Here is a 24,630-nt window from a genome sequence, read left to right as displayed (position 1 = left end):
TTACACATGTATTCAGCCCTGAGTGTTTACTGTAGAATTCAGCTTGTGTAACATTTGTCTCCTGCAGGGCTACCAATGCCCTACAGCAGTCGGGCTGTGTCTTAGTGTAAGCCTAGCAGCAAGAGTCACCTAATTAGAAGAACATGTTACATGCCGGCTAATCCATGACAGATGCAGTATCAGAAGCTGCCACGACTGTGCGTGATTATCAGTGGTTACCAAAAGTATGTTTGAATTGAGTGAAATGATGGCATAATTTCTAAAGACTTCTACATTATTTATATTTCAATTGAAATGACTGAGCTGATGCCATATGGATCCCCACCCCATCCTTCTTACTATATTTTTCATTTCAAACAAATAATCTTTGCCGCAAGGATAGTCTGCAGAGATGAAAGTTGACTTGAATATCTGATGCCTTGATGTTCGAGCCGTGGTATAGTCATATCTTTACTCAGGTTCTCGGTTTGCATGTTGTCGGACACGTCCGCACACACTGAACTAAAAGCCCCCCTCTAGGTTAACCTAAGTGCACATGACAGCTCAGCTGACTTAACAGAAGGTTTGCACGCCTGCTTCTCAATGCTTGTGTTTGCATGTGGCTATGTCCTCAGGGGTGCTGTGGAACCTGTCGTCGTGTGACGCCGTCAAGATGACAATCATCCGGGACGCCTTAACAACTCTGACTAACACTGTGATCATCCCTCACTCTGGATGGAGCAGCTCCACCTTCGATGACGAGCACAAGCTGAAGTTTCACTCCTCTCTGGTGCTGAGGAACACCACAGGCTGCCTGAGGTAAACCACCTGATGATCACACTTGGCACTAGCTCCCCACTGTGGACATCTGATGCTATTGCATGTAATGACTGATGAGCTCATAGCGTGCGTTTGAAGAAAATATGATAATAAAGTGACCCGCCTCAAATCTAAAAATAAAAAATTTGTAGATATGCTCGTAAATCACTTTTTATTTAGCGAACATTATCAGGATGATGTGCATTTTTTCATAAATATGGGTTTAATGATTAAACACGATTTAGTGAAATGGGTACATTTTTCTGTCTTGTTGACGTTTTAAAGCCGTCACCATTTCTTTGAATATCACAGTCAAAACTATTGGAAAACTCACAACCTCTCTCCTGGGGCTTCTTCCTTTGAGAACAGTGCAGTGTGTAGAGCACAGCTTCTAATTGGTGCCAGCTAGTTGAGGTGATTGTTTGTGTAACACTGCACTCAAACATGCATAGGTGTGGTCGTTGGGTCTATACTTACTCAGCAAAGTACTGTAATTTCTTTAGTCAGACCACACACATGCACACCTCTCATACATTATGGATGGTGTATGGGGATTGCAAAGCCCACATCACACATTCGAGTGGGAGACACACACACGCATGTGCACAGCTGTCATTTTGTGTGTTTGCATATGCTCATCTGTTTGTTGAGCAAAGCCCCAAATCAAATGTCGTGTGTGTGTGTGTGTGTGTGTGTGTGTGTGTGTGTGTGTGTGTTTTTCAAAGGAACCTGAGTTCAGCTGGTGAGGAGGCCAGGAAACAGATGCGCACTTGTGAGGGCCTGATTGACTCACTGCTCTATGTCATCAAAGCCTGTGTAAACACCTCTGACTTCGACAGCAAGGTACGCACAAAGACACCCATCCACTGATGCACACACACACACAAATACATTTAGCCAAGAGGGGAACATGCTGCCACATGATAAGAGGGAAGAATCCTACTCATCCTGATTGAATCATTTGTTTCCTTGTGCCTAAATGACCCTCAGCTGCCAGAAGCAACTGTTTCATGTGCTTTGTCATCCAAAGCACAACTCATATTTTCGCATTCTGATTGACCGGGCTGCAACAGTGGTTGCTCATATTACTAATGGCCATAGTTAGAACCACATAAGCTTAGGCTTCAGAATGCTTTAAATGTTCTGTTTCACACTATTTTTCAAGTCTTGGATCTCTTTGATGTCATAAAGAGCAGATGTACTTAATGGGAGACAGAGTCCTGGCTGTCTGTACTGTATGTGAGGGAAAGACAGTCAGAGAAAAGTTGGCTATAAGCGAGGGAGGCATGAAAGCAAGAGGAGGCAGAATGACTTGTTTCAGACAGAGGTGGAATTGAGGGGCCGCACCAAGGCCCAGTATAGATGAATAAGGGTTATGATGAGAGTTCAAGAATTAAAGATATAGAGCTGGAATAGCCATTATATATCCTTAACCTTTTTTATACAACTGGGTATTGCAAAAGCTCATTCATCTGTGAATTGTAAAGCCATAAAAAGTCAAGTGGACCATGTCTAATGTGAAGATCACCACTCTGGGAACTCGACCCTTAACCGTGTCAGTCATTCATGCTCATTGTCATTGTGTAAGGCAAACCCATTACAAAACTCAAACAGCGTGAAAATAAGTTTGTGTTCTCTGGTTGACGAATTTTGTCTGCCTTGCGTTCCAAATCTAATTGATATCATTGTATTACTGCAAATAGAAGGTGCATGTCCCACACACTGGCTGCAGATACTGTAGCATGCTGCACAGAGTTGTAGCCTTTGTCATGGTGATTAAAAGAGCATCTACTATAACTACCTGTTCCACTGCCTTTCTTCTTGTACCTGCCAGATTGTGGAGAATTGTATTTGCACCCTAAGGAACCTGTCATATCGTCTGGAGCTGGAGATGACAGCACCCAGACTGATAGAGGGGCAGGAAGTGGATGGCTTACTGGCCAGAGAATCTCCCAGTAAAGAGGTGGATTCCAGCTGTTGGGGCAGAAAGAAAAAGAAGAAGAAAAACAGCCTTCAGGAAGACACAGTGAGTGTGGGACTGTATCTTTAAAATAGCAAAATATTTCTATTATCATGTATGGTATACTGGAAAATGAGTGAAGACCACACAGAAAAGTTGCAATAATGTCATTATATACCACAGCCTGATAAACACTTATATTCTGATTCAGTGGGACGGTGTGGGGCCCATCCCTGGCTTCTCCAAGTCTCCCAAGGGTGCAGAAATGCTTTGGCATCCTTCGGTGGTTAAGCCTTACTTGACTCTGTTGGCTGAGAGTTCCAATCCTGCAACTCTGGAGGGAGCCGCCGGGTCTCTTCAGAACCTGTCAGCTGGCAACTGGAAGGTAAAGTACCTATATTCACTTTATATACACTCACTGATCACTTAACAGCTCAGCACGTCTGCATCGATCAAAGCTGTCACCAGTTTAATTCTGGAACTCACACGTGCTAAAACACACATCTTAAAACCAGACATTTTCCTGAGTAGGGTGTGGACCCTTCTCAAGTTTCACTGCTTTCTGTGTGCACAGTTTGCAGCATACATCCGTGCAGCAGTGCGAAAGGAGAAAGGACTGCCCATCCTGGTGGAGCTGCTTCGGATGGATAACGACAGGGTGGTGTGTTCAGTTGCCACTGCTCTGAGAAACATGGCATTGGATGTCAGGAACAAGGAGCTCATAGGTCAGGAGTCACACTGTCACACATTTTACACTATACACCATAATGACTCTGTCTGGATGAATAATATTAAACACAAATATAAAGCCGCCTTATTGTTTTTCCTGTCGGATTCAGCATATTTAACAGTCCAGCCTCTGCTCATGTTGTACCAATTAGGCAGAGGCTATGTTGTTAAAGCATTTAGCTTGGATACATGCCCTTACTCAGAATAAAACACCCACCTAAAGTGTGGATGTTACAAGCACATTGTTTTCTGTTATTTAAGGAGGTACATAGATATTATATAGATGATCTTTAGGAAATTAGCTGAATAACGTGACTCTACACGACACTACTTATTAATATTTTAAACATTTTCCATCTAAGCTGGCTCTGTGATTTATACAGTGTGCAAACCGACAAATTGTTTAACAAATTGTTAAACAGTGGGGTTTTTTTGTTAGTTCAGTTTGTTTTTTTTAATTAATGGCAACTACAGAACAAGGGCCTTTTGTGACAATTTTAACTATTGGTTATTATTTTTTTTAATCTCCCTCTAGCCTTTTGTTTTTCATGAAACATTCTCATTTAATGGAAAAAAACCAAGCTTTTATGTGCTCTATGTGGAGTTAATGAGGAGTTACAGTTCCAACAAAGCAGGGGTGATGCCTGTAGCAGGAAGGGTGGGGTGGGGGTTGGTTCTGATTTAAGGTGCCTTCAGTTTTGTGGTTGTGAGTTTATGCTGCAGGGGTTTTTTTCTTTTTCTTTTGGTTTTCTTACCACCAGGCTGCTGCTGTTTTACAGTAGGATGCACACACGCCAGTGTCCTTGCGTTGATGCAATGTCATTTAGGATAACTTTGTACAACACTGCAGGCTAAGCAAAATGAATATCAGCCCGATTATAGAAGCTCCACGGTGTAGTTTAGGTCACAGTGGAAGACCTTTACATTATGTAACATAGAGGGGGGGGAAAAAACAAACTTGTATGAGTGGTACTCCCCTCCCTTCTCCGTGCATAAGCATCTGCCTACAAACATGCTGTACAGTAAGTGTGTCACAGTGTATTTCCTGCACGTCTCGCCTCCCCTCCTCGCTCTTAGGGAAGTACGCGATGAGGGACCTGGTCAACCGTCTCCCTGGGGGGAACACCACCCTGCTGTCAGACGAGACCGTGGCAGCCATCTGTTGCACCCTGCACGAGGTCACCAGCAAAAACATGGAGAATGCAAAGGCTCTCGCTGACACGGGCGGCATCGAGAAGCTGGTCAACATAACCAAGGGCAGAGGAGACAGGTGCGCTACAGAAGCTCGTATTTGTCTGAGAGTTTGTTGTTTTTTTTCTCAGTGATACACACCCGACTGTAACTTGTGCACACGGTGAAAACCCCCCACCAGAGTCGTGGATGGGGATAAAAGGCTGTTTTGGGCACTGACCAGCTGGAGTTTTATACAAACACACACACACCTAAGTAACACTTTGATGCTTGGAGAAGGAGAAGTTTTAGCCACAGGGAAGGTGGCATTGTATGCATTGAGGTTTTATGTCCCTGTGGAATGATGGCACAGCAGCTATTTCTAGCCTGCTATATATTCAGTAATGTTCCAGGGTAAAACACACTGAGGACAAACTCTTTCCTCAAACATCATGTCCTGTAATATTTACAGTGTGTTTTTAAAGGAAGGCTAAAGGCATTCAGGAATACCCTAAAACATTTGGGCTTTTGACTGTTTCTCCAGGTACTCTATGAAGGTGGTTAAAGCAGCTGCTCAGGTGCTGAACACACTGTGGCAGTACAGAGATCTACGTGCCATCTATAAAAAGGTAATGACATTGAGTTTGGTCCTTTCTGGTGTCCAGTTTAATGTCTGTGAAAAATACACGGCATATCAAAAAGAATTATCTGATTTTTAAAGTGTTTTAATTCTGAAGCAGTTCACTGGTCATGACTGAAACATGTACAGGTAGAAAGAAGAGAGGGATCTGTGGCTTTCACATGGTTGCTGACAGGTAGTGTAACAATAGCCTGACATGCTTGCAAAAGTATGGGATGAGTTTGAGTATCGTATGTGCTTTAAAAAATATCTATCCTTTTGAAATCAGATAGTTCTTTTTGATACATCCAGCATATTTATCCAGAGGATCAATGTTTTCCTCTCCCCACTACCCCAACAGGATGGATGGAATCAAAACCATTTCCTCACACCAGTGTCCACACTTGAGCGAGACCGGTTCAAGTCCCAGCCCACCCTCCCCACCAGCAACGTTCAGATGTCTCCAGTCAACCACCCTGGTACATTCAGTTCACTCCATTCCGTGCCCAGTCGAAATAGACACTGTCTGTGAGACCGGAAAACCTCTGGAATTTAATGTTACGAAACGTGTTTTCTTTTTTTCCTTGCAGCTGCCAGCGCCACGTCGTCTCCTGCACTGCTGGGCATCAGAGAGCATAGAGACACCATCAGAGATTATCAGAGAGCACAGTCAACTATGCAATTTTCTAATTACCAAGGAGACAACAGTATTCATAAAAAACAGTATACAGGTACACACCTGAAAGCCACTCGGGGTTACACTCCTTAAAAATTTAATTTGGCTCACACTCACCATCTGCACCAGACTGCGTGCTGTTACACACTTGCTGCTATTCGGGGCGTTATCTGTTTTATCTTTCGTAACGCTCCAAGCGGATTCTGTGGCCAGTCTCCTCTCGTTGCCAAGACGGTCCTCTCTTATCATTTCCACCAACCCCTGCCAGCCCCATCACAGTCAGTTGAATTCCGACCGCTTCAGGGCTGTTTTTGTGCTGCAGTTGGTCTGCACAGCACTAAAGTGGACCAACCAGCCAGGAGTGGACACTCCACAGTGGTGCCATTGTTAGCATCACCAGGTCACAGCTTGCAGACAGGGCCAGTGAGTGGGTACCCAGACATACTACAGTCAGACAAGAGCTCTCACCAGCCTACTCTGGTTGGTGAGAAAAGGGGGGAGGCCAGAGTAAACAAAATGAGCCTGCAGCCTCAAAAATTCATCTATTACATAGGGAAGTGGAAATTGAGTTTCTGGATTCCACCCGTTGGATAAAGTGCCAGTGGAAATACCCATCCCATGGGCTGTATAAACAACAGAACAGCAGTGGCCAAGTCTATTATTTGGTGTTATTTCTCTCCAGCGTAGCGCGCCACTTCTTGATCCTCTACTATCAAAATACAGACATTTGCCCTTCAGGGATGTGCTGACCTTTTTCACTGATATGAAGTGTTTTGGCATCAAGTTCCACTAATCCATCTAAGGCAACACTCACTTTATTTATTTATTTTTTCCAGGGTCTGGAAAGCCGTCTCCGTATTACTACTCATCACCCACAACAGAGGAGCCCCGAAGAACACAGGTGAATGCAGTAATTCTGCACAAATGTCTGGTTACACTCCACAGCCTCCCCTTCTCATCTTGTCTTGTATGCCTGCTCTGATGTGGCTGTACAGAGGTAGAGGTTGTTTTGCTGTGTATATGCAGAGATTGTTTATTTCTCTGTTTGCCTGTTAGCTTTGTTTATTTGTGCAGACTATTTCTACTGTTATTTTTGTAGTGTTTGGGGTTTTTTTTCAGTGTGCTAGCGTAGTTTACAGTACATAATATTGCAATGTACACAACAAATGATTAATTAATCAAACTAAAAAATAAAAAAATATGATACTAGCCTTAAGAATTCATATTTATCGTAGTGTTTGGTGATATAAGCTGGCACAAGGCACATGTCTGAGATCCCTCCGCTGCACTGTATAAGCACGACCAACCCTTCTAACCCGCTTGACTAATACAAAGAGACTGACACGTATTCCACCCCGGATGAATGACAATGCTGCGAATGACCCAGCACATCAGCTATTGTTTGAGTGAGATTGAATGTGACTGCTGGGATTGGGATGGTCTGGGTACGTCTCAGGCACTTGTCTCTGTTGGACACATCCATGTGTGCCCATTCAGATAACAGGCACGGAGAGGAGGCAGGAGGGAGGAGATGCTGCACAAAGACAGAGTTCTCTTATGTCCTTCATTGCTTCACATTTCTGGCTAAAGACGGTCATTATTCATTTCAGACATTTATAAATCCCATCCATTTTGTTGGATTTCTAACATTTACCTTGAAGCTGTTTTTGTTGCATTAGTGGCCAGAGACGTGAGGCGAGAAGATAATTGATTAGCCTATTGTCTGAAAAATCTCCAGCCACACTAACGAGCGTTTGTCCTGAATCTGCTGAGATGTTTGTTTATGCCGTTTCATTTTGTTACCACCATACAGAAGATTGATTTGAGATATTTTTTGTGTTTTGACAGGACGAACAAGAGTTACGTGCTTAAAGGCATAGTTACGTTTTTTTTATTAAATCTTATTTTCTCTCTTGCTGAGGTTTCTAGAAGAAAGTCTGCCCCTGAGCTGTTGTTTTGACAGTCGCTGTCCGCTTGATTAGGTGCACCTATAAAACTCCTTGTTAACACAAACGGCTAATCAGCCAATCACATGGCAACAACTCAGTGCATTTAGGCTTGTGGGCTTGTAGGTGAGGTCAAGATGAATCCGAATGGGGAAGGAAGGCGACGCAGCTAAGAACAGGAAACAGAGGCTGTAATTTGCACACGCTCACAAAAATTGGACAGCTGCTGGTGGTGTAATGGTGTTGGGGCATATTTTCTTTGTACCCTTTAGATCCCTTAGTACCAAAGGTCAGTGAGTGTATAAACAAATGGGGACAGAGCCTTTACTTTATTTTCAACACTCAAATATACATATTTTTTTGCCTCAAATAAAAGTAAAAACTCTTTAACAACATAGTTTACATAGACATTACAGTAAGTCAAGGAAAAGGATAAGTACACGTACCTACATATGTCTTGCGCTGACATTGTTGCGATCCTCTACTGAGGACATGAATCAGTGTAACACCATGGTAAATGGTAAATGGTCTGTATTTATATAGCGCTTTACTAGTCCCTAAGGACCCCAAAGCGCTTTACATATCCAGTCATCCACCCATTCACACACACATTCACACACTGGTGATGGCAAGCTACATTGTAGCCACAGCCACCCTGGGGCGCACTGACAGAGGCGAGGCTGCCGGACAGTTTGCAGTTTTGTCTCCGGGCAGCGTCTTCTGATCCACTGTGCTCAACTTTTTGTTTAAATTGTCAGTTTACTCTGTAAAGCTGAGAAGCTAATGTTTAGAGGTGCTTGTAGGTGGATTTCTAATCATCTAGGTGGAGATTTGCAATTAAGATTTTCCCAAAATGTTACCGTGTAGTGTGGTTATATTTATAGTGAGGTGTAAGTGTTCCTGAAAGTATAAGCAGCAGTACAATATGAAGATAAATAAAGTTTGTTCACTGAAATTAAGCTACACGAGAACTATCATTAAAACTTAGAATGAAATCTGAATAATACTTTGAAATAAGTGCTGCACGGCCAAGGCTGCAAACATCAGTGAAAACTGCCTAATTAAGTAAAGGTTAAAGGATTTTTGAAAACGTGTGCGCAGAGAAATGACCTCCTGTAAATGTTGCATGTGAAATGATTGGACATTTTAATAATAATTATGCATTACATTTCACAAAGCGTTGGGATGTAATTGGCTAAAGTGGAGCTAATTTAATTTACTTTACATGCTGGCAGGGGAAAGGGGACAGCAAAGGCTTAATTTGCTACCTTTATTTTCTTTTGAGTTTAAGTTTGAATCTTTAACGTAACGACTGTTGTAAAACTCAAGTTTTCAGAACTGACTCTTGATACTTGCCTCTCGTTCCTTGCAGCCTCTGTATTATTCAGATGAGCCGAGCAGGAGAAACTACGATACATACAGAATGTACCTGCAGCACCCACACGGCTACGACGACTCGTATTTGGAGGAGGTCATCACTTACCCTCCCACCTTCAGCTCTCAGCCTCATGGACTGAAATCCACCTGTAACTACGTGGACTATTACGCTACCACACGGACGCCTTCATTCAGGGCAGAGCAGTACCCCGGCTCTCCAGACTCCTGGGTATAGGTCTGGAGGTGCTACCGTTTCACCATCACTTCGGTTTGTAACTGGGGTGCGTCTTTACCCTGCAGCAGAGGCGAGGAACACACAGGAAATGACAAACTTACTTTTTTTCATGAACTTGGCTTCATACATGTTTGTTTTGTGGATGTGTGTGTATGGAGGAGAGTTCAACTGAGTGATAACAGATGGAAAGATGGGATGTGAGCCAAAGAAGGAAATCAAGGAATGTCTTTTTTTTTCTAATTATTTTTTATTTAGATGAGAAAGATGGAATCATGCTGTGAGTCTGTTGAGAGCAGATATTGGGACACTACAGTGAGGAGACATGCGTCCTACTCTGTCTAGATGTTAGGTTAATTTTTCTTTTCGAAACTCTTAGCTGTGATAGCATGGTGAAAGGTGTGAGTCATGTAAACGAAGGTCCGCGGTAAGAGTCGAGACTGGAGGAATATGTATGTGCCGAAGCCAAAATGGATCATGAACTCATATCTGTTTAAAAAATGAATCCAAAAAAAAACATAAAATAAAAAAATAATCAAATGAAAAATAGTTAACTAATGATGTTAGCTTGTACAGAGGGATCAAATTATATCTGTACTTAATGTTGAACCTGTGTAATGCCATGGAGTCTTGTACATTTTTCGTTTTATTGTAAATACAGAAAAAAAAACATGTTACCTGGTTTACACTCAACAGCACTGGTTGGAAAAAACAAAAAAACTAAAAGAAACTTGTGCCATGTTAGGTCTCTAAAGATATATAAATATACAAAGAAATATGTGGACAAAGATGGCATCATAACACAACAACGACAACGTAATAAAAGGTCAAGTTTTGTTTTTTAAACTGTGTGAGAGAGTTTCTTTGCATCTCCAGTTTACTGACATTTTGTCCACGTGTGCAAAGAGAGTGAATGAATAGATCAAACCCTTTCTGCTCTGGTTGTAATATCCTCTATCCTGCCTGGGAAGCATATTTTATGTATTTGCACAGACATGAGTAGTGAGCTTTAAACCACCTGTGTTTTATAAAAGCCGTGTGGCACCCTGGAGCACAGCAACCAACACTGATCGGTAGCGGACTCTGCGCTTACACCTCGACTGACAAACCGTGCTCTTGGGACGGAGAAAAAAACCTTGTTTTAAAATGTTTTTCAAATATCGATGCTGAATATGAGCGACGTGTGGTGCAAATGTATTTAAGATGAAAGATTCCAGGATGATTTTCTGTCACGCTGCAAACTCTGCAAAATGGTGACGAGGGTCAGGGATGATTTGTGACAGAAGGATAGCAGCAGTTATTCACTGTGTCAGGAAATTAAAATATGCTACTGTGGGCCATGTATCAATGTAAAATATAAGTAAAAACCTGACAATATTAGAGACATGTACTCCTTCCCATCCAATATACGTACACTATTTGAAAAAAATGGATTGGGATAAACTAATCGTCTCTTGTTAACTTGATGTAAATAAAATTTTCCAAGGCACCGAGCCTCAATATGAGATCAGCAAAAATTGTTTTTGAATTGTGACTCAATAATGGGTCAATAATAATTAAAAAAATATGGAGCTGGAATACTGACAGGGTTCAATTTCCTGTGGATCGGGGCCAGTACTACTTAAAAGATGAAATACAGTTGCTCTTTAGGCCTAAAATGATTTGAATAAACACACTGCTGAAAGTTTGGTAAACTTAAAGTTTTTTAAAAGAACACCAACACAGCGTGTTATAATCACCAGACTGAACAGCTTTATATACTTGTAGACAAACTGAGATGTTCAAGTTCATCTATATTCATCTTTTTTTTTATTTGCATACAAAAGCAATTTAAAATTCTTTAGATCTCATAATTAATGTTGTTTCATGCCCAGAAGGTATTTGATGGGTTGGAGTGGGGTTATCTCTCTTTTTCAGATCATCAAAGAATTTGATTTTTACTCATATTCCTCTTCTCCACCAGCCTCCACTTTCAGAAACCAGCTACACTTCCACATGAGACGGGCCTTTTTCTTGCTTAAGTAGTTGCAACTCTATGGACTGTGCTGCTTATAGTAAAGCTGGCATTAAGGGAATACATACGTTTATACCAACCATTAATTGGCTTCGGCCTACAAAAGACACTTGCATCCAGTTTTCCCGGCGTAGTCCCAGGAGCCTTAGTCTGCTAAACTGCTTTGCCAAAATATTGCGAAATGGACTTAATTTACAAAGCAGTGAGATTATCCCAGCCCCTGATTTCATTTAATTCATTACCCCTCAAAGTAAGTGCACGCAAATTAAAGTACCTAATAATCTGGGTCACATATGACTTCATACACCCAATTTTCCCCTCACTGCAGTTTCTTCTGAAACAAAATTCAGAATGTTAGCGCTTACTGAATTTATCAGGAGGAAGAATAAATACAGGTGAAGTCAATGTGCAATCTGCTTTTAAATGCATGTAAGAGCACAGCTACGAGCCAGGACTGTCTCCCATAACTTTAAGGACTTTTTTTTTTTTTTTTAAGCTGCTAATCTTATATGAGCATTATTGACAGGGATTTCATGGCACAGCCCCTAGAGATGGAGAACTAATCTGATCTGCTTAAACTCCCCACCCGATCTCAGCCTATAAACAGGTCCAAATATCATTGTGAAGCATTATTTAAAGATCTGAATACAGTTCATATGAACACTTTTCACTCAGTCTTGATCTATATTGATATATATCTAATTAAGAAGTCAGCTTTTTATAACAATAAATGCAGATCCAGAGTCTGATGTGCTGCAAAAAAACCCCCAACAACCTCATCACACTTTCATATCGATTGATGGAGTAATGCTAAAGCACTATTTTCCCTAAACTCTCTTTTGAATTCCACTCGGAAACTTAATCTCGGGTCTCTCGGGATACTTTATTCCTTTTTAAACTCATTTTGGATCTTCTGACTGGGAGGAACACTTGAAGAACCAGCTTAAGTTTAGAGAACTAGCTATATAGCATACACTGCTTAGGAGGCTAAATAGGTTTAGGACTACATGTTGAACCCATAAGTGACAAGTCACATCATCAGCCAACAAACGAGGCAGATCTTTACATTAGTCTAAAACAATATTTAAGTTTCATACACTGCAGAAATATCCACAAAACTATTAAGTGCAGTAATGAGAGACCTCCCTCAAGATAGCGCCTACATGCTAGCTGCCAGGCAAATTAAATATGAGTTTAGCTAAATGACTTCCTAAACAAAAGGAAAATTGACCTCCAGTCTTTTTTAATACACTTATACATTATTTAAAGAAAGTTTGCTTTATGCAAGAAAGTGTGCTAAGAAATGTGATGCTATATGACAATTATTTTTTAAGAATGAATGCATTGATACTGCAATTTTGCACTACATAGTACATGCATTTTATTCTTAGTATGTTGTATACTTAACTATTGGAACTGATTTTGTTGGTTTTGTACTTCTCGATATGATCTTGTTTTCCTTGTTTCATCTACGGTGAAGGTTCTGATAACTAAAAGGTACAGTAATACTATAACTGCGATGGGGTTCAGCTGGGGTGAGGAAGAATTATGTTTTTCCAGTTGTGCCTGTGAGGGTTTTTTTTTTTTTTTTGTTCATTTCTTAGTATTTAGACTTTATTTTATGCACCAAAAAACCACTTTGAGCACAAACGAGAAAAAAATACTGTCAAGAAAGGAAGAAAAAGCCAGACCCGACCAAAAGCGCAGCCACCGTTCAAATTAAACTAAAACTAAAGAAGATTCAAGTTAAAATACAATAAACTGCAGCTTGCCAACTGCACAAACAGGAAAAGGAAACTAAGCACATCAGCAGCTTTTCCTTCTTCTGGAGCCTTTTGGCACACAGAATAAAGGTAGGAGTTAAGAAACAAAACAACAGCTATAAATATAACTTACATTAACCAACACAGCAGCAACCTTTGTTATATTTAGATGGTAAAAAATAAAACATGCAGCAGAACTGCAAAAAACAGTCTCCTTGTAATTGGTAAGAATGTGTTAGGGCACCCTTTTCTATGCACAAAATATAAGCAAGAAAATATACTAAAACTGAAAAATAATGAAGTCTCGAACTTTTTTTTTTTTCTCAGAACAAAAAGCTGGTCCACCTTAAGGCCCACGCGTTTCAAGCAGCTTGGCACTGTGCTGCACATTACCAACATTTCAGTTAAATTAACACAAGCCAGCTGACAGTTAGCCTGCAGCTTGTGCATACCCGGGAAGGCAACAACACACGCATTTTTCAGCATTAATGCCCCCATAGTTCATGCATATGCAAGCTGTGAAGCTTCAAACCTGTACATTCAAGGAAACTGCTGTACAGTCACAGAACTTAGCAAAGTCACAGATTCGAAGAACCTGACATTAAAGGCACAGATCATTCAGGTTATAGACTGATCTGTATTACCTGTAACCTGTGACGTGTATCACAGCAGACATTACAATGGACAACGGCTCAGCTCAAAACACTGTGCAGGTAACTATTTGCTCTAACATGTGTATTTAATATCCAATCAGGTATACTTTCCAGTGTGTTTCTGTCACTTTTCTGCTTGTTGGGATAACACACCTTACCTCTAGTCAGTCTTACCTTCTCCATTAAACATAAAGAAACATTAGTGTGTCAACAATAAACTTTCAAGTCTCATCTCCCCTCCACAACTGACCTCAGTTAGATACACATGCAAAGATCTGACAGTCCTTTCTGTGCTTCAGCTTTAAACATGGTGGCACTATCGCTGCTTACTTTGGATCCTCATGCTGGATAAAAGAGTCTAATGCGATGAAAAAATATCTGCCTTAAAATGACACAGTGTTATTTTCTTCTTCACTGAAAATATTCGTGCAATCGAAAACTTCCTCTGGGGGTTTGTGTCTGTGGGCTGTCATACCTAGAAATAGTTTAAGTGTGGTTAAAACTCTTTTTGTTGCCAATCTTGAAGTTTTGTGAAAAGATTTTCAAAATAAGATCAAGTAACAGTAACATAAATCAGCTGCAGTTAAATCGTGCTGCAAACGGTTAGTGTACAGTTTCATTTTCTCGGTAAACTATCAGCGGGTAGAGAAAAAGAAAAAAGAAGGTGAAAACAAAGAGGCGTTTCGCTGGCCGCAAACTTCCTGTAGCCTCGCGGGACGTCATCTCTGTTGTAGAGAATAAAAACAGCGGAGTGGGCGTCGAGGACAGTTTGGTGCTTTCACTGCGGAAAGTTTTTAAGAAATGGTGCAACAACTCCCCAAATCTGGAGCGAAGGAGGCTGCTCGGCTGAAAGCTGGCCACCCTCCGGCAGGTAAGCCGTGTCTCTCTGATAGCTGCCTGCTCTTTTTTTATTTATCTTTTAAAACTTTATTAAAGCTTGAGAGTTGTTGTTGTTGTTTTTCCTTTCCTTGACCCAGTTACAGAGTCGTTCAGAGCGAGTCGACCCCGCTGCAGTAACGTAACTTTTGCCGTTAATTTGACACGCAGTATGAAAAAGTGCGATAGCTGGAGCTGACTGGCTGCTGTGGCATTGGAGTACTAAAGTGCAAGAAGCGTCATCGGCATGCTTTTGTTTGAAGGGAGGCCTGTTAGGTGCACCGTGCAGTGCTATTCGTGCAAAGCTGCGGAACAGTAGTTAACTTTGCATTAACAGCTGCAGCTTGAAGCGGTGTCACTCATCTGTTTACGAAGACGATCTGACAATGTGATACTTTCGTTTGTACGAACTTTTGTGCCATTACTATATATGTTTTGGGGGGTTTTTTTGTGGTTTTTTTGGACGCCATGGCACATTAATTTTATTTCATATTATGAGGGACAGACTGCAGAAACTATCATGTGTCCAGGTTTTAAGAAAGTACAGAGTGTTTGATAGTTTTTAGGATTATAGGTCACCTCTGCACGATGAAGCGGACAACGAAGTGACTACTTTTTGAATGAATGCTAGTGTTCATAAGCTTGAACTGCAAGTGCAAAAAGTGAGAGAAAAGAGTTGAAAACCTTTGTGGTTTTTACTTTCCACTCTTCTGTCTCAGTTGCATGAAATGCACTGTAAAACACTGCTTTGACACAGATTGTTTTTTGTTTCTTTCCTCTTTTGCATCACTAGTAAAGGCCGGGGGTAAAAGGGTGGCCAAGAAAGGCATGGAAGAAAATGCCACCCATGCAACTCCAGAAAAGGACACCAGGAAGTCTGATAAAATCAGGTATGCTCACACTCTGCAGTAAATGTGCTTGAGCTGAAAACAAATTTAGCTTCAAACATTAGTGTGTAAGAATGCCCAGCAGCATTTCGATCATATAGGTCACTAACTTTGCTTTAAAAGCTGAGTATAACTCTGTTTTAAAAACCTGTGCAGCAGGTCCCTTGCCACCCCCAACAGGATGCAACAAGTTGGCATACTTCTAACAGGAACCCTCGACAAGGTAAACAAAGCATTAACTCTTAAAAAAGCGAGTTAATTCCTTTCCGAGCCAACTGGGTTAGTTGCAGTGCTTCAAAGTATTGTGGATAATAAACCTCCTTCCTGATGTTTTGCAGCTGAGCCACGACTTCCCAGAAACACCTGTGAGCGTGAGGCACAGTAAGGTGCGCCCCGCGGTGGAGAAGTCGCACTCCCCTCGGATCGTTTTCATCCAGCAGCCGAGGAAGTATTGAACTTTTTCGGGCATGCCCTAGAGGGAACCATGTTAAGTCAGCCGTTAAACACCAATGTGAAGTGTTAGACACATGAGGAGACTGAGACTGACAGGTTGCCTGTAAAGTGTTGATGGAGTGAAAGCTTTCAAGCTTCGTTTACTTAGAAGGAAGAAGGAAAAAAAAAAAAAGCTCTTTGGGGCCAAGCTTGTATGTGAATACTATAAACCAGCACTTCATGCATCTTTTCTGGCATAATAATAGAATTCTATATTTGTATTTGTCATCTGATTGGAAAACAAAAGCATTTGGTGGGTATGAGTATGTTTGAAGGGAGGGGTTAAGTTACTGAGTTTTATAAGGGTGCTTTTAAGGGGAATCTTCACTTTGTATTGCATGGCAATTGTATTAGATTTATTAAAAAACAAAAAAGCGGACTGCAAGCCATCACCGTGTTATGTCTCTGTTTATTTCTTGGAACAGTTTTCTGTTCATTCACTCTAAAATGGCCACAAGGGGGCAGCAAATGGCCATTTATAACTTTAATAAACCAGACTATCTGGTCATGGATTTCACAAGTCAATCTCTAAGCTGCGTGCATCTATGCAATATATATATGCTTATTTATAATTATTTACTTACTTTTTACTTATTTACTTATAATATATGCTTGCTTCTATCCATCTGGCCTCTTTCATATAGTGACTGAACCGTGATATCGTAATGTTCCAGCAAGTCCACCCTCTATGTAGCCAAACTATTTTAATTATCCCAGTATGTGTGTGCAGTGAGTCGTAGTTAAACAGTGAGACGGATGAAAGGGGAAAAAGAAAACTCTTCCATAAAAGCTAGTTTGGTCTTGTAGGATTCACAGAGCTGATCTTTGCTTTAGAACATTTTGCCCCCAATTCCATTCGGAGCCTGTCCATGATCTATATCTTGACCATTTTTTTTGGAACCTTTTCCAGGGTTCAGTATCTCCATATGCATTTGGCAATACTACTGCGTAGTGGTGATTTTTTTCTTTCTTTTAATATGTTGGATAAATTGCAGAAACCACCAAGACTCCACGTGTCTGGAAAGTGAAAGTCAAAAGGGATTGCAGAAGTGTTATTGTTTTTAGTGTCAAGGCTGTGCTACAGGTCACCTCTGTGCAATATGAACCAGACAGGTGCTGTGACTGTTGGGTTTTAATCATTTTCAGGGATGCCTCTTGAATGCAGGCTAGTAAACTCAAACTGCAGGTGCCACATTTCACAAGGTAGATGGGGAGAGAGAGAAAAACAAACTAATCTGCTTTCCACTTTCTGCTCCTCAGGATGAGCTGCAAGAGACAGATGGTCAAACAGGAGTTTGAAACAGATTGGATAAAATAAAAACTGTAAAGAAATCTCTCTCAGCCAGAGTACTGCATGCTGAGCACACACAAGAATGACAGACATTTGTGTGGATTCATGTCAGAATACCAAAGTGACTTAATTGATGTATTTGTTGCTGGATATTTTCAGTTCCATGCAGATTTATTTCTATAGTGCAAAATCACAAAAGTCACCTGGTGCTTTGTCCTCTAAGGCAAAATCCTTACAATATTCTGGAGTAAACAGCAATCAAGTGAACCCACTTTGCGACAGTGGAAAGGAAAAAAAAATCCTTTTTAACAGGAAGAAACCTCCAGCAGAACCAGGCCCAAGGAGGGGCAGCCATCTGCCGTGACTGGTTGGAGGGTGACGGGACTTAACGCAATCTAGCGGGGGGGAAAGGCAACATTTGAATGACATGCTGCAGTGGTGTTTAAACACGGGGAGTGCAACGAGATGAGTGGAGAAGAAGTGCTCAGTGCATCAGATGAAGTCTGAGTCTATTTTTCAGGTCTTATTGGAATCTGCACATTACAGCAGTTTCCAAGGGAATTGTGAACTCATAACCGCTGAAGACTTTCACACACCAGTTTCACCCGAGAGCATCATCATCAACAACAACAACAACAACAACAAAAAACAAACTCGGAAAATAGGTGTTTTATCTTCCTTTTTTTTACTGGAAGAAATGTGTGTCACTGTCCATGTTCCTTCCCAAAGTATATCATCATAACTGCAGGATAATAATACACAAAAAGTATTTTTCTTTTTTGCAAAATGCAGAAAATATCACAATGTAAAGATTTTTTTATGTAAGACCCCATTTTCCACCAAAACTAAGATTTCTGATCATTCCTTTTTCACAGCAGACTCTTGTCACCTCAGCACAATGTAGAACAATTATCATCATATCGCTTTATATTCTTGCTGTTAACGAATTGGTGTTTAAAAAAGAACCAAAAACTTTTGCAAGATTGCGCTGAGATTAATGTTTTTCCCTCAGAACAAGCTGCATAAAACAATGTTACCTCATGAGGTCACCACAGACTAAGGTGCACTACGAACTTCACTTGCCACACCAGACTGAGTCAAACCGTATGGAAAACCTTACTCTGGATCTAATTGCAATAATCCAGTAACCTAATTTGACACGTGTGCTGTAGTTCGTGAAATTTTTTATATTTATTACTCTATGTAAAACTAGCATTTCGATCAAGCTGTAATATTAAAATGTTAAAGTCAACAGGTTTATGGTCAAACTATGATTCAGCAGTATGCACAAAGCCAATGAGCAACATCCTGCTTTCAGCAGCCACTAATACAGACCTAAACCAATTAGACTTCATTTACATAAAAGCTCTGACTCACGTTTCAACTTCCCTCCTTCTAATGCACATCGTCGAGGAGGAAATTACACAGCATACTTGCTAAGTTTGCAAACAGTAAGACAACTGGCAATTTAATGTATTTAGCTATCAGCTGACTATGAAAGTTTGGAGATTTTAAATTGCCTACATGTGCCCAGAGTGAATATTGTTGCTGAAAAAGGATGACCAGAAAGCATTAATGCAAAGCAGTGTGTTGGTGCAGCAGCCAGCCCATCTGGTGCCATGTTACTCTTTATGTTCTTGGAAGGATTAATGAGGCCATGCATATATTTTACAGACAGTTTAATGTCCACATGTAAAATTGACAAATGCAAAGTAGCACATAGCTGCAATCAGTTATCAGTGCAGAGTAAAACTCCATTTAGGATCTGAAACAAGTATAGTAATATATATATTAGTATATAAAATTGTCAGAAACTGTTAAAGACTGTATAGACCAAAGCATCCAATTATTGCTTTTCTTCCAATTATATGAAAACGAAAAGACCACCCTGAAGACGTCTAAAGCGTAGCTTGTAAGAATACAATAGCTATACACAATAACAGTGATTCAGCAAAATGTTGTGGACAGCGAGGCAAGTTTCATCTGACTGGACACTTTTGGCTTGATTGCAGCATTTTAGGTTCTGCAACTTTTGGTCCACCTAAATAAATAATGGATTCTTCAATATTCTACAACAGATTTATTCCTGGCAATGTGGAAAGAGCTTGGGCAGATTTTGGAACACAAATACCTTTGTGTGGAAAACTAATCTCAGTTCGAGGTCCATTCACTACTTCCAACTTCATCACACGATTTAATTTCACTTAAACACCTTAAAGTTTCATTTTAGAGTTCTCTTCTTTCTACATATATTCCCAGAAGGCTTCTGGAAGAAAACACAGACAGCTGATGCACTTCCTCTGGATTCATCTCCCATTCAAGTGACTTCTTCAGTCTCAGACTGACTGCAAATTTCTCCAACCAATCATTAAACTGAGCTTGGGCCTCAGTGTTAGGCAGTGGTGCTAATTTTGGCATTGTGCAACTGTACTCTTTATAAGGATGGGAAAAACCTGCATCCAGCTGACTTAAGAAGGTGCTTTTAAGACTTTTAAGACAAAGTTGGAGAGGCAGAGCTTAAGATGGTTTGGAAGTGTGCAGAGGAGGGATGGTGGATATAGTAGACAAAGGATATTGAAGATAGAGCTGCTTCTCTGAGGAAGAAAACCTCAGAGAAGTGTGTATCTGGAGGATATGCAAAAGTTTGGTGTGACAGAAGAGGACCCCATTGATAGGGTGAGATGGAGGCATATGGAGGCACTGTGGCGACCTCTAAAGGGAGCATCCGGAAGAAGGAAAATGTGAAGTTTTAGAGAATTTCACACTCCTTAAACTAAATGCTTGCAGCTTGTATCTCTAGCATCCTGTCATGTCCATGAGGCATGCACACAGAAATGAGAGCAGAAGAAAAGAAGCGGAGGAGGAGGAAGGAGGGGTAGATCTGGTTTGTTCTCCGCTGCTGATCCTTCCCACAGATGACCTCATGCGAGAGAAGGAGGAGTCCGACGTCCCGTAGCCTACCTTGGTGGAGCAAGTGGGGACTGAACTCGTGTGGAGATACGCTCAGAGTGCTGGTGAAACTTTTAGGACTTTAATATCCATGACATTTATCAGGTAAGATTTAAAGCGTATTCACAGATTGTTTGTGTGGTCGTCGTCGTTGTTGTTAGTTTGTTCACCAGTTGGGAGAAGTAGTGTTAAAGCGTGAGAGTTTTAGTGGCAGTTTGTTGGGAGGAATGTCGGGACATGCCCATTGAGCAGTCTTCAAAACCAACGGGACTGACAGCAGTCATTGGGATTTTTATTTTCAGTGGCACAGACATATTCAGTCTCTTTGTTCGAGTTGGTTTCTCTGCTGCTTTTACTTTACGTTACTGAGATGCTAAATTAGGTCAACTTTAAGGGAAGTTATTCGGTAAGTGGGTTAAAAAAAATCGCTTTTTTTTAGCAGGTAAAGTTTCCATTCATTTGGATGTTAAACTCAAAGGAAACAACTTTAAAGCAACTAAAGTAAATTTAATCAAAGTAATTAAAAAGATTTGTTTCATAAATACTGACTAAAGAGGTGGCATTTTAATCGATTACTCGATGGCAATAATTTTTAAAATGGCCTCATCTGCAAAAATCTCTAAAAAATATAGTGACTCCATTGCAAAATTCTGAGCACAGTTTTCAGTAAGTAGCAGTAGTTGTTGTTTATTTCTGTTTTCGTGTGGAGAGAATTATAGAAAGGTCGGAAAAGCATCACTTTCCAGGCAGGTTTTTTCATGTCTAAGCATTTTAAACGTTTCTGGTGTCATTCTAAGGCTTTGAATGAAATACAGTATGAGTCAAGGATGGGATGGCCTTGGTCCACACCACATGGTGTGTTCAGTTGATATATGGGTGGATCCCTGGTATAATAATCCTTAAAGTCAGTCATGCAAATATATAAGAAACGGGAAACTAGATGTAAGGACTACAAAATTAATCGGATACAGCAGATAAAATTCATCCACTGGGGGAAATCATCCAACTGCCCACATGTGTGTCAGAATAACTGGGGAAAACCCATTTCAGAGTTGGACTATTCATTGAAGGTGAAGAAAGACCATTGCAGAGTTTCTGTATAGTCGATAAAATGTCAAATGAAAATAAATATTTGGAATTTAAGATTTAATTGGTGCAGATTCGCATGCTACACAGTGTTGAAGTGACCTAAATTACTTTATCACCAGTAATCCGATAAGAAGTGAGGTGAGGGTAGCTATGGACCAGATGTGGCCATCAATGTGTTGTGTAAACACTGTGCGCGCATCATCTTATGCACTGTCAACGTTATTTTCCCCTTTTAGAGGAAAAGGTTCATGGGCATTAAAAAATGGAGGCAGGAGGAACACTTGAATTCACGGTTCTATTCATAGAGATTTCCAGTGATAAGATTAACTCATATCAATGTTCAGTGGATTGTGTTTATTTTTTAGACTGCATGTCTGAAAGTTTCATATAGTGGTTCTGTCTGTTATCAGCTTGCTGAGGAAGAACAGTGATAATTGTATTGTCCTCTCATTAGGACACAGATGATTTCCAGAAAGGTCATTACTTTTCTTATGACCGTGTGGTCTTGCTTGATGCTAATGCTCTGTATTTTCTGATTGGATGCGGTGGTTTTGAAAGCAAAACCAAATCCAGATATAGCTGTAGGACTGTAATCTTTTCCACCCACATAAATTGAGTCATTGAAGTTGTTTGACCACTGGCTGGATATGAGTTCTGCTGCTTTCAGCATATTTCCGTAGAGGAATCCTCCTGTAACTAAGCCAGGTGCTCTGAAAATCAAAGTTCCAGTTTTTTGTTTTCACCTCCTCAGAAATTGCTTGTAAATGTCAGGATGAAGCTTTGATCGCTGATCGCATGTGAAGTCATAGATTCAACTTGCTCTCTGATCACTGTCTCTGATAAAGTCTTCATAACCTTAAAGCCTTCAGGCGTTCAGCCTTGAGAGAAGCTGCCACAACATTTGCTATTTCCTCCACTCAGCTGCTTGTTTCATTTTAGCTCCGAGGGGACTTTGCCTCTCTAGTGTTGATTCCCCCCCCCCCCCCCCCATTTCAGACTCAACAGGTGGGACAGGCTTTGCTGCCGACAATCATGCTGATGGTCAGTTAACGGGAATATGCTCTGTATTAACTTTCCGACATAATTTCAGGCAATTTTACGCTGATTATGAAACCATTAGAGAGGATTTGCATGCCTCTGTGCCAAGGCTAGAACTACCCCAATTGTCTGTTATGAGGTGTTTGAATTGCAGGGCAGTCATCTTATTGAAAGTCCCTCAAGAGTCTGCTTCCCACTCTCTGCAGAGCCTGGTTCCCATGGTCCTCAGCCAGTTGGCTTATAACAGATGCTGGCATCAGAGTCGTATTGTTATGGCTGAGGAGGGAAGGTTACTGGAGCCAGTGACCTGACAGACAGCACACACTGAGCTGGTGCTGATAATAAGGATAATGGTTTTGTCCTATTGAAAGGACCCAGTCCATGGTTCCAACAGGAAAGCCAGATTTTTAGCGGCTTGTAGGGTTCAGGACTCCATATGTGAGCCTACCGGATGGGTTCTGAAAGCCTTGGTGTAAAAATCTGGTGTGAGTAAGGGTCTTACTGCACATTAGCTTGTGTGTAGCCTTATGGGAGTGCCCTATTTTGTAACTACATTAGCAAAAAGTTTAAGAGTGCTACTGTGTTACATATAAGTCTCCATGAAACTCCATCCGTTGTCATGATTAATTGCAACTTATTTTTTGTTTAGCTCTTCCCTCACATGATTTACTTGCATGCTACCAAAACCTTCTGAAATGTGATTGCACAGATTTACTATCAGTGCAAATCAGAATGTTTCCTGTAGCAATAATCTCGTTTCTTGCTTTCAGAATCTGCATCTTCATATACAGATATCTGATTTTAGAGATTACTTTATCCCTAACCTGTTACACATACTTGTCTGTTTTGGTTTGGTGCGTTAAGACGTGCCAAAGCTGTCACTCAAACTGCTGGACAGCTTCCAGTCGACTTGTTTGCAGTTGCAAAGCGAAGGCCAATTGCAGGATTTTGTGACCGTAGCCATGTGATTTCCATCTACGTTTGAAAAGCTTAACGACGGTTTGTGTCTGATGAATGTGGAAACTTTCAAGGAAGGAATCCCCTCTGCGTTATATATCAAGAGGAAGATTATGATGCGCATTGTGTGTGGAATTTACAGAAAACACATGCGAGACACTTTTGCATCTCAAAGCCATTAAAGTGGTTTTAGGGCATGTTGTGACATAATGACATAAAGCAGAAACGGTTACCCCCTTGAGCTCTTGGAACCTGAACAAAGCACAAATTGTTGCAGGCTGTTATGGAGTTGGTGCCACCCTGTGGGGTAGGCGCTCTGTTGAAGTTATCATAAGAACCTGCAAGAGTATTATACCAGCCTATTTTATGTTTACTCTTTAAAAGATGTGCATGTGTCAGACGCAACATAACATCACCATCAGGAAATATTCTGTCGCATTCTCGGTGCTGGGACGACAGATTATGTACACACCTTTTGGCAAAGTGGCAAAGCTGTGTAATTGCATTAGCTCAAGTTTCATAAAGGGAATGGCAGCTTGTGTATCAAATGACTTTCCTTACCATTTAATTGCCACATTTCCCCTCGGGTCATCTAATAAAACACTGCAGAATCACAGCCATTTATTTGGAGTTTGTCTTGTATTTCAGTAATGCTGTTGACATTTGCAGAATTTAATAGCCATAAAAAATGCCCGGCGTTTCCTGCAGTATAAGTTGAAAGTCCAGGTGTGAGAGCGAGTATAGTGTGTATGTTTTCCCATATCTGAGCATGTGGTTAGGCTGTGTGTGTCTAAATCACGTGATTGTTTGGAGGTGCTTCTTGGTGCCAGCTGTTAGTGATTTACATTTTCAAGCTATTTTTGAGAACTCCAGAGATGCGGTGATAAAAAGAGAGAGGGTCATATATATAAACCAAAAGAACGTGTAAAAACAGCACAACACACTATTTGGAGTATTCACTTTATTTGTATTTCAAATGAATTTGATGATTATTTAGTTGACACTAGTTTAGAGTCTGTGGGAGGAATGTGCGATGACCTGTGTGCAATATCTCCTTTGCATGTGTGACTGGTGTCTGCAAATTGCACATAGTTGTGTGAGTTGTACTCTCATC

The 24,630-nt window shown here is 40.8% G+C and overlaps 3 protein-coding genes across 9 annotated transcripts in view; all 3 read left to right on the top strand.

Moving 5' to 3' along the window:
• The window catches only part of pkp4 (plakophilin 4), a 92,406-nt gene extending 82,053 nt beyond the window's left edge, over positions 1-10,353 (top strand). For all 5 annotated transcript variants that reach the window (XM_085434109.1, XM_085434110.1, XM_085434111.1 and 2 more), the window contains 11 exons: positions 615-798; positions 1,524-1,641; positions 2,633-2,824; positions 2,970-3,143; positions 3,333-3,483; positions 4,565-4,757; positions 5,202-5,286; positions 5,638-5,755; positions 5,867-6,007; positions 6,789-6,853; positions 9,271-10,353. In XM_085434109.1, the coding sequence (XP_085290235.1) occupies positions 615-798; positions 1,524-1,641; positions 2,633-2,824; positions 2,970-3,143; positions 3,333-3,483; positions 4,565-4,757; positions 5,202-5,286; positions 5,638-5,755; positions 5,867-6,007; positions 6,789-6,853; positions 9,271-9,510 (1,661 nt within the window). In that variant the 3' untranslated portion in view covers positions 9,511-10,353. The remainder of the gene's footprint in view (positions 1-614; positions 799-1,523; positions 1,642-2,632; positions 2,825-2,969; positions 3,144-3,332; positions 3,484-4,564; positions 4,758-5,201; positions 5,287-5,637; positions 5,756-5,866; positions 6,008-6,788; positions 6,854-9,270) is intronic.
• Positions 10,354-14,608: 4,255 nt separating this feature from the next.
• dap1b (death associated protein like 1b) lies at positions 14,609-16,581 on the top strand. Of its 2 annotated transcripts, none has more exons than XM_085434107.1 (4): positions 14,609-14,808; positions 15,607-15,703; positions 15,860-15,923; positions 16,039-16,581. In XM_085434107.1, exons 1-4 carry the CDS (start codon positions 14,739-14,741, stop codon positions 16,153-16,155), a joined length of 348 nt encoding a protein of 115 aa, XP_085290233.1. In that variant the 5' UTR covers positions 14,609-14,738; the 3' UTR covers positions 16,156-16,581. The 2 variants fall into 2 exon arrangements, with proteins under 2 accessions (XP_085290233.1, XP_085290232.1); XM_085434106.1 differs by having other exon boundaries at positions 14,622-14,808; positions 15,857-15,923.
• A 3,847-nt stretch (positions 16,582-20,428) lies between these two features.
• LOC146690922 (protein TANC1-like) overlaps positions 20,429-24,630 on the top strand; it is a 113,740-nt gene continuing 109,538 nt past the window's right edge. For both annotated transcript variants that reach the window (XM_085434105.1, XM_085434104.1), the window contains exon 1: positions 20,429-20,537. The gene's annotated coding sequence lies outside the window, so the exon portion shown is untranslated. The remainder of the gene's footprint in view (positions 20,538-24,630) is intronic.

Source organism: Copadichromis virginalis, linkage group LG16 (assembly GCF_057382275.1).
Source record: "Copadichromis virginalis isolate Kocher_CV1m ecotype Utaka linkage group LG16, C_Virginalis_male_GT1.1, whole genome shotgun sequence".
NCBI lineage: Eukaryota > Metazoa > Chordata > Actinopteri > Cichliformes > Cichlidae > Copadichromis > Copadichromis virginalis.
The sequence above is the reverse complement of the archived record's forward strand: the minus strand, read 5'-3'. Positions and strand labels throughout refer to the sequence as shown.

What these genes read in the sequence shown, in the direction of transcription:
- dap1b (XM_085434106.1), top strand. Translation starts at nt 14,739, where the DNA reads ATGGTGCAACAACTCCCCAAATCTGGAGCGAAGGAGGCTGCTCGGCTG. An exon ending in AGCTGGCCACCCTCCGGCAG is followed by an intron (nt 14,809 to 15,606) that starts GTAAGCCGTGTC and finishes TTGCATCACTAG; the next exon opens with TAAAGGCCGGGGGTAAAAGG. An exon ending in TAACAGGAACCCTCGACAAG is followed by an intron (nt 15,924 to 16,038) that starts GTAAACAAAGCA and finishes GATGTTTTGCAG; the next exon opens with CTGAGCCACGACTTCCCAGA.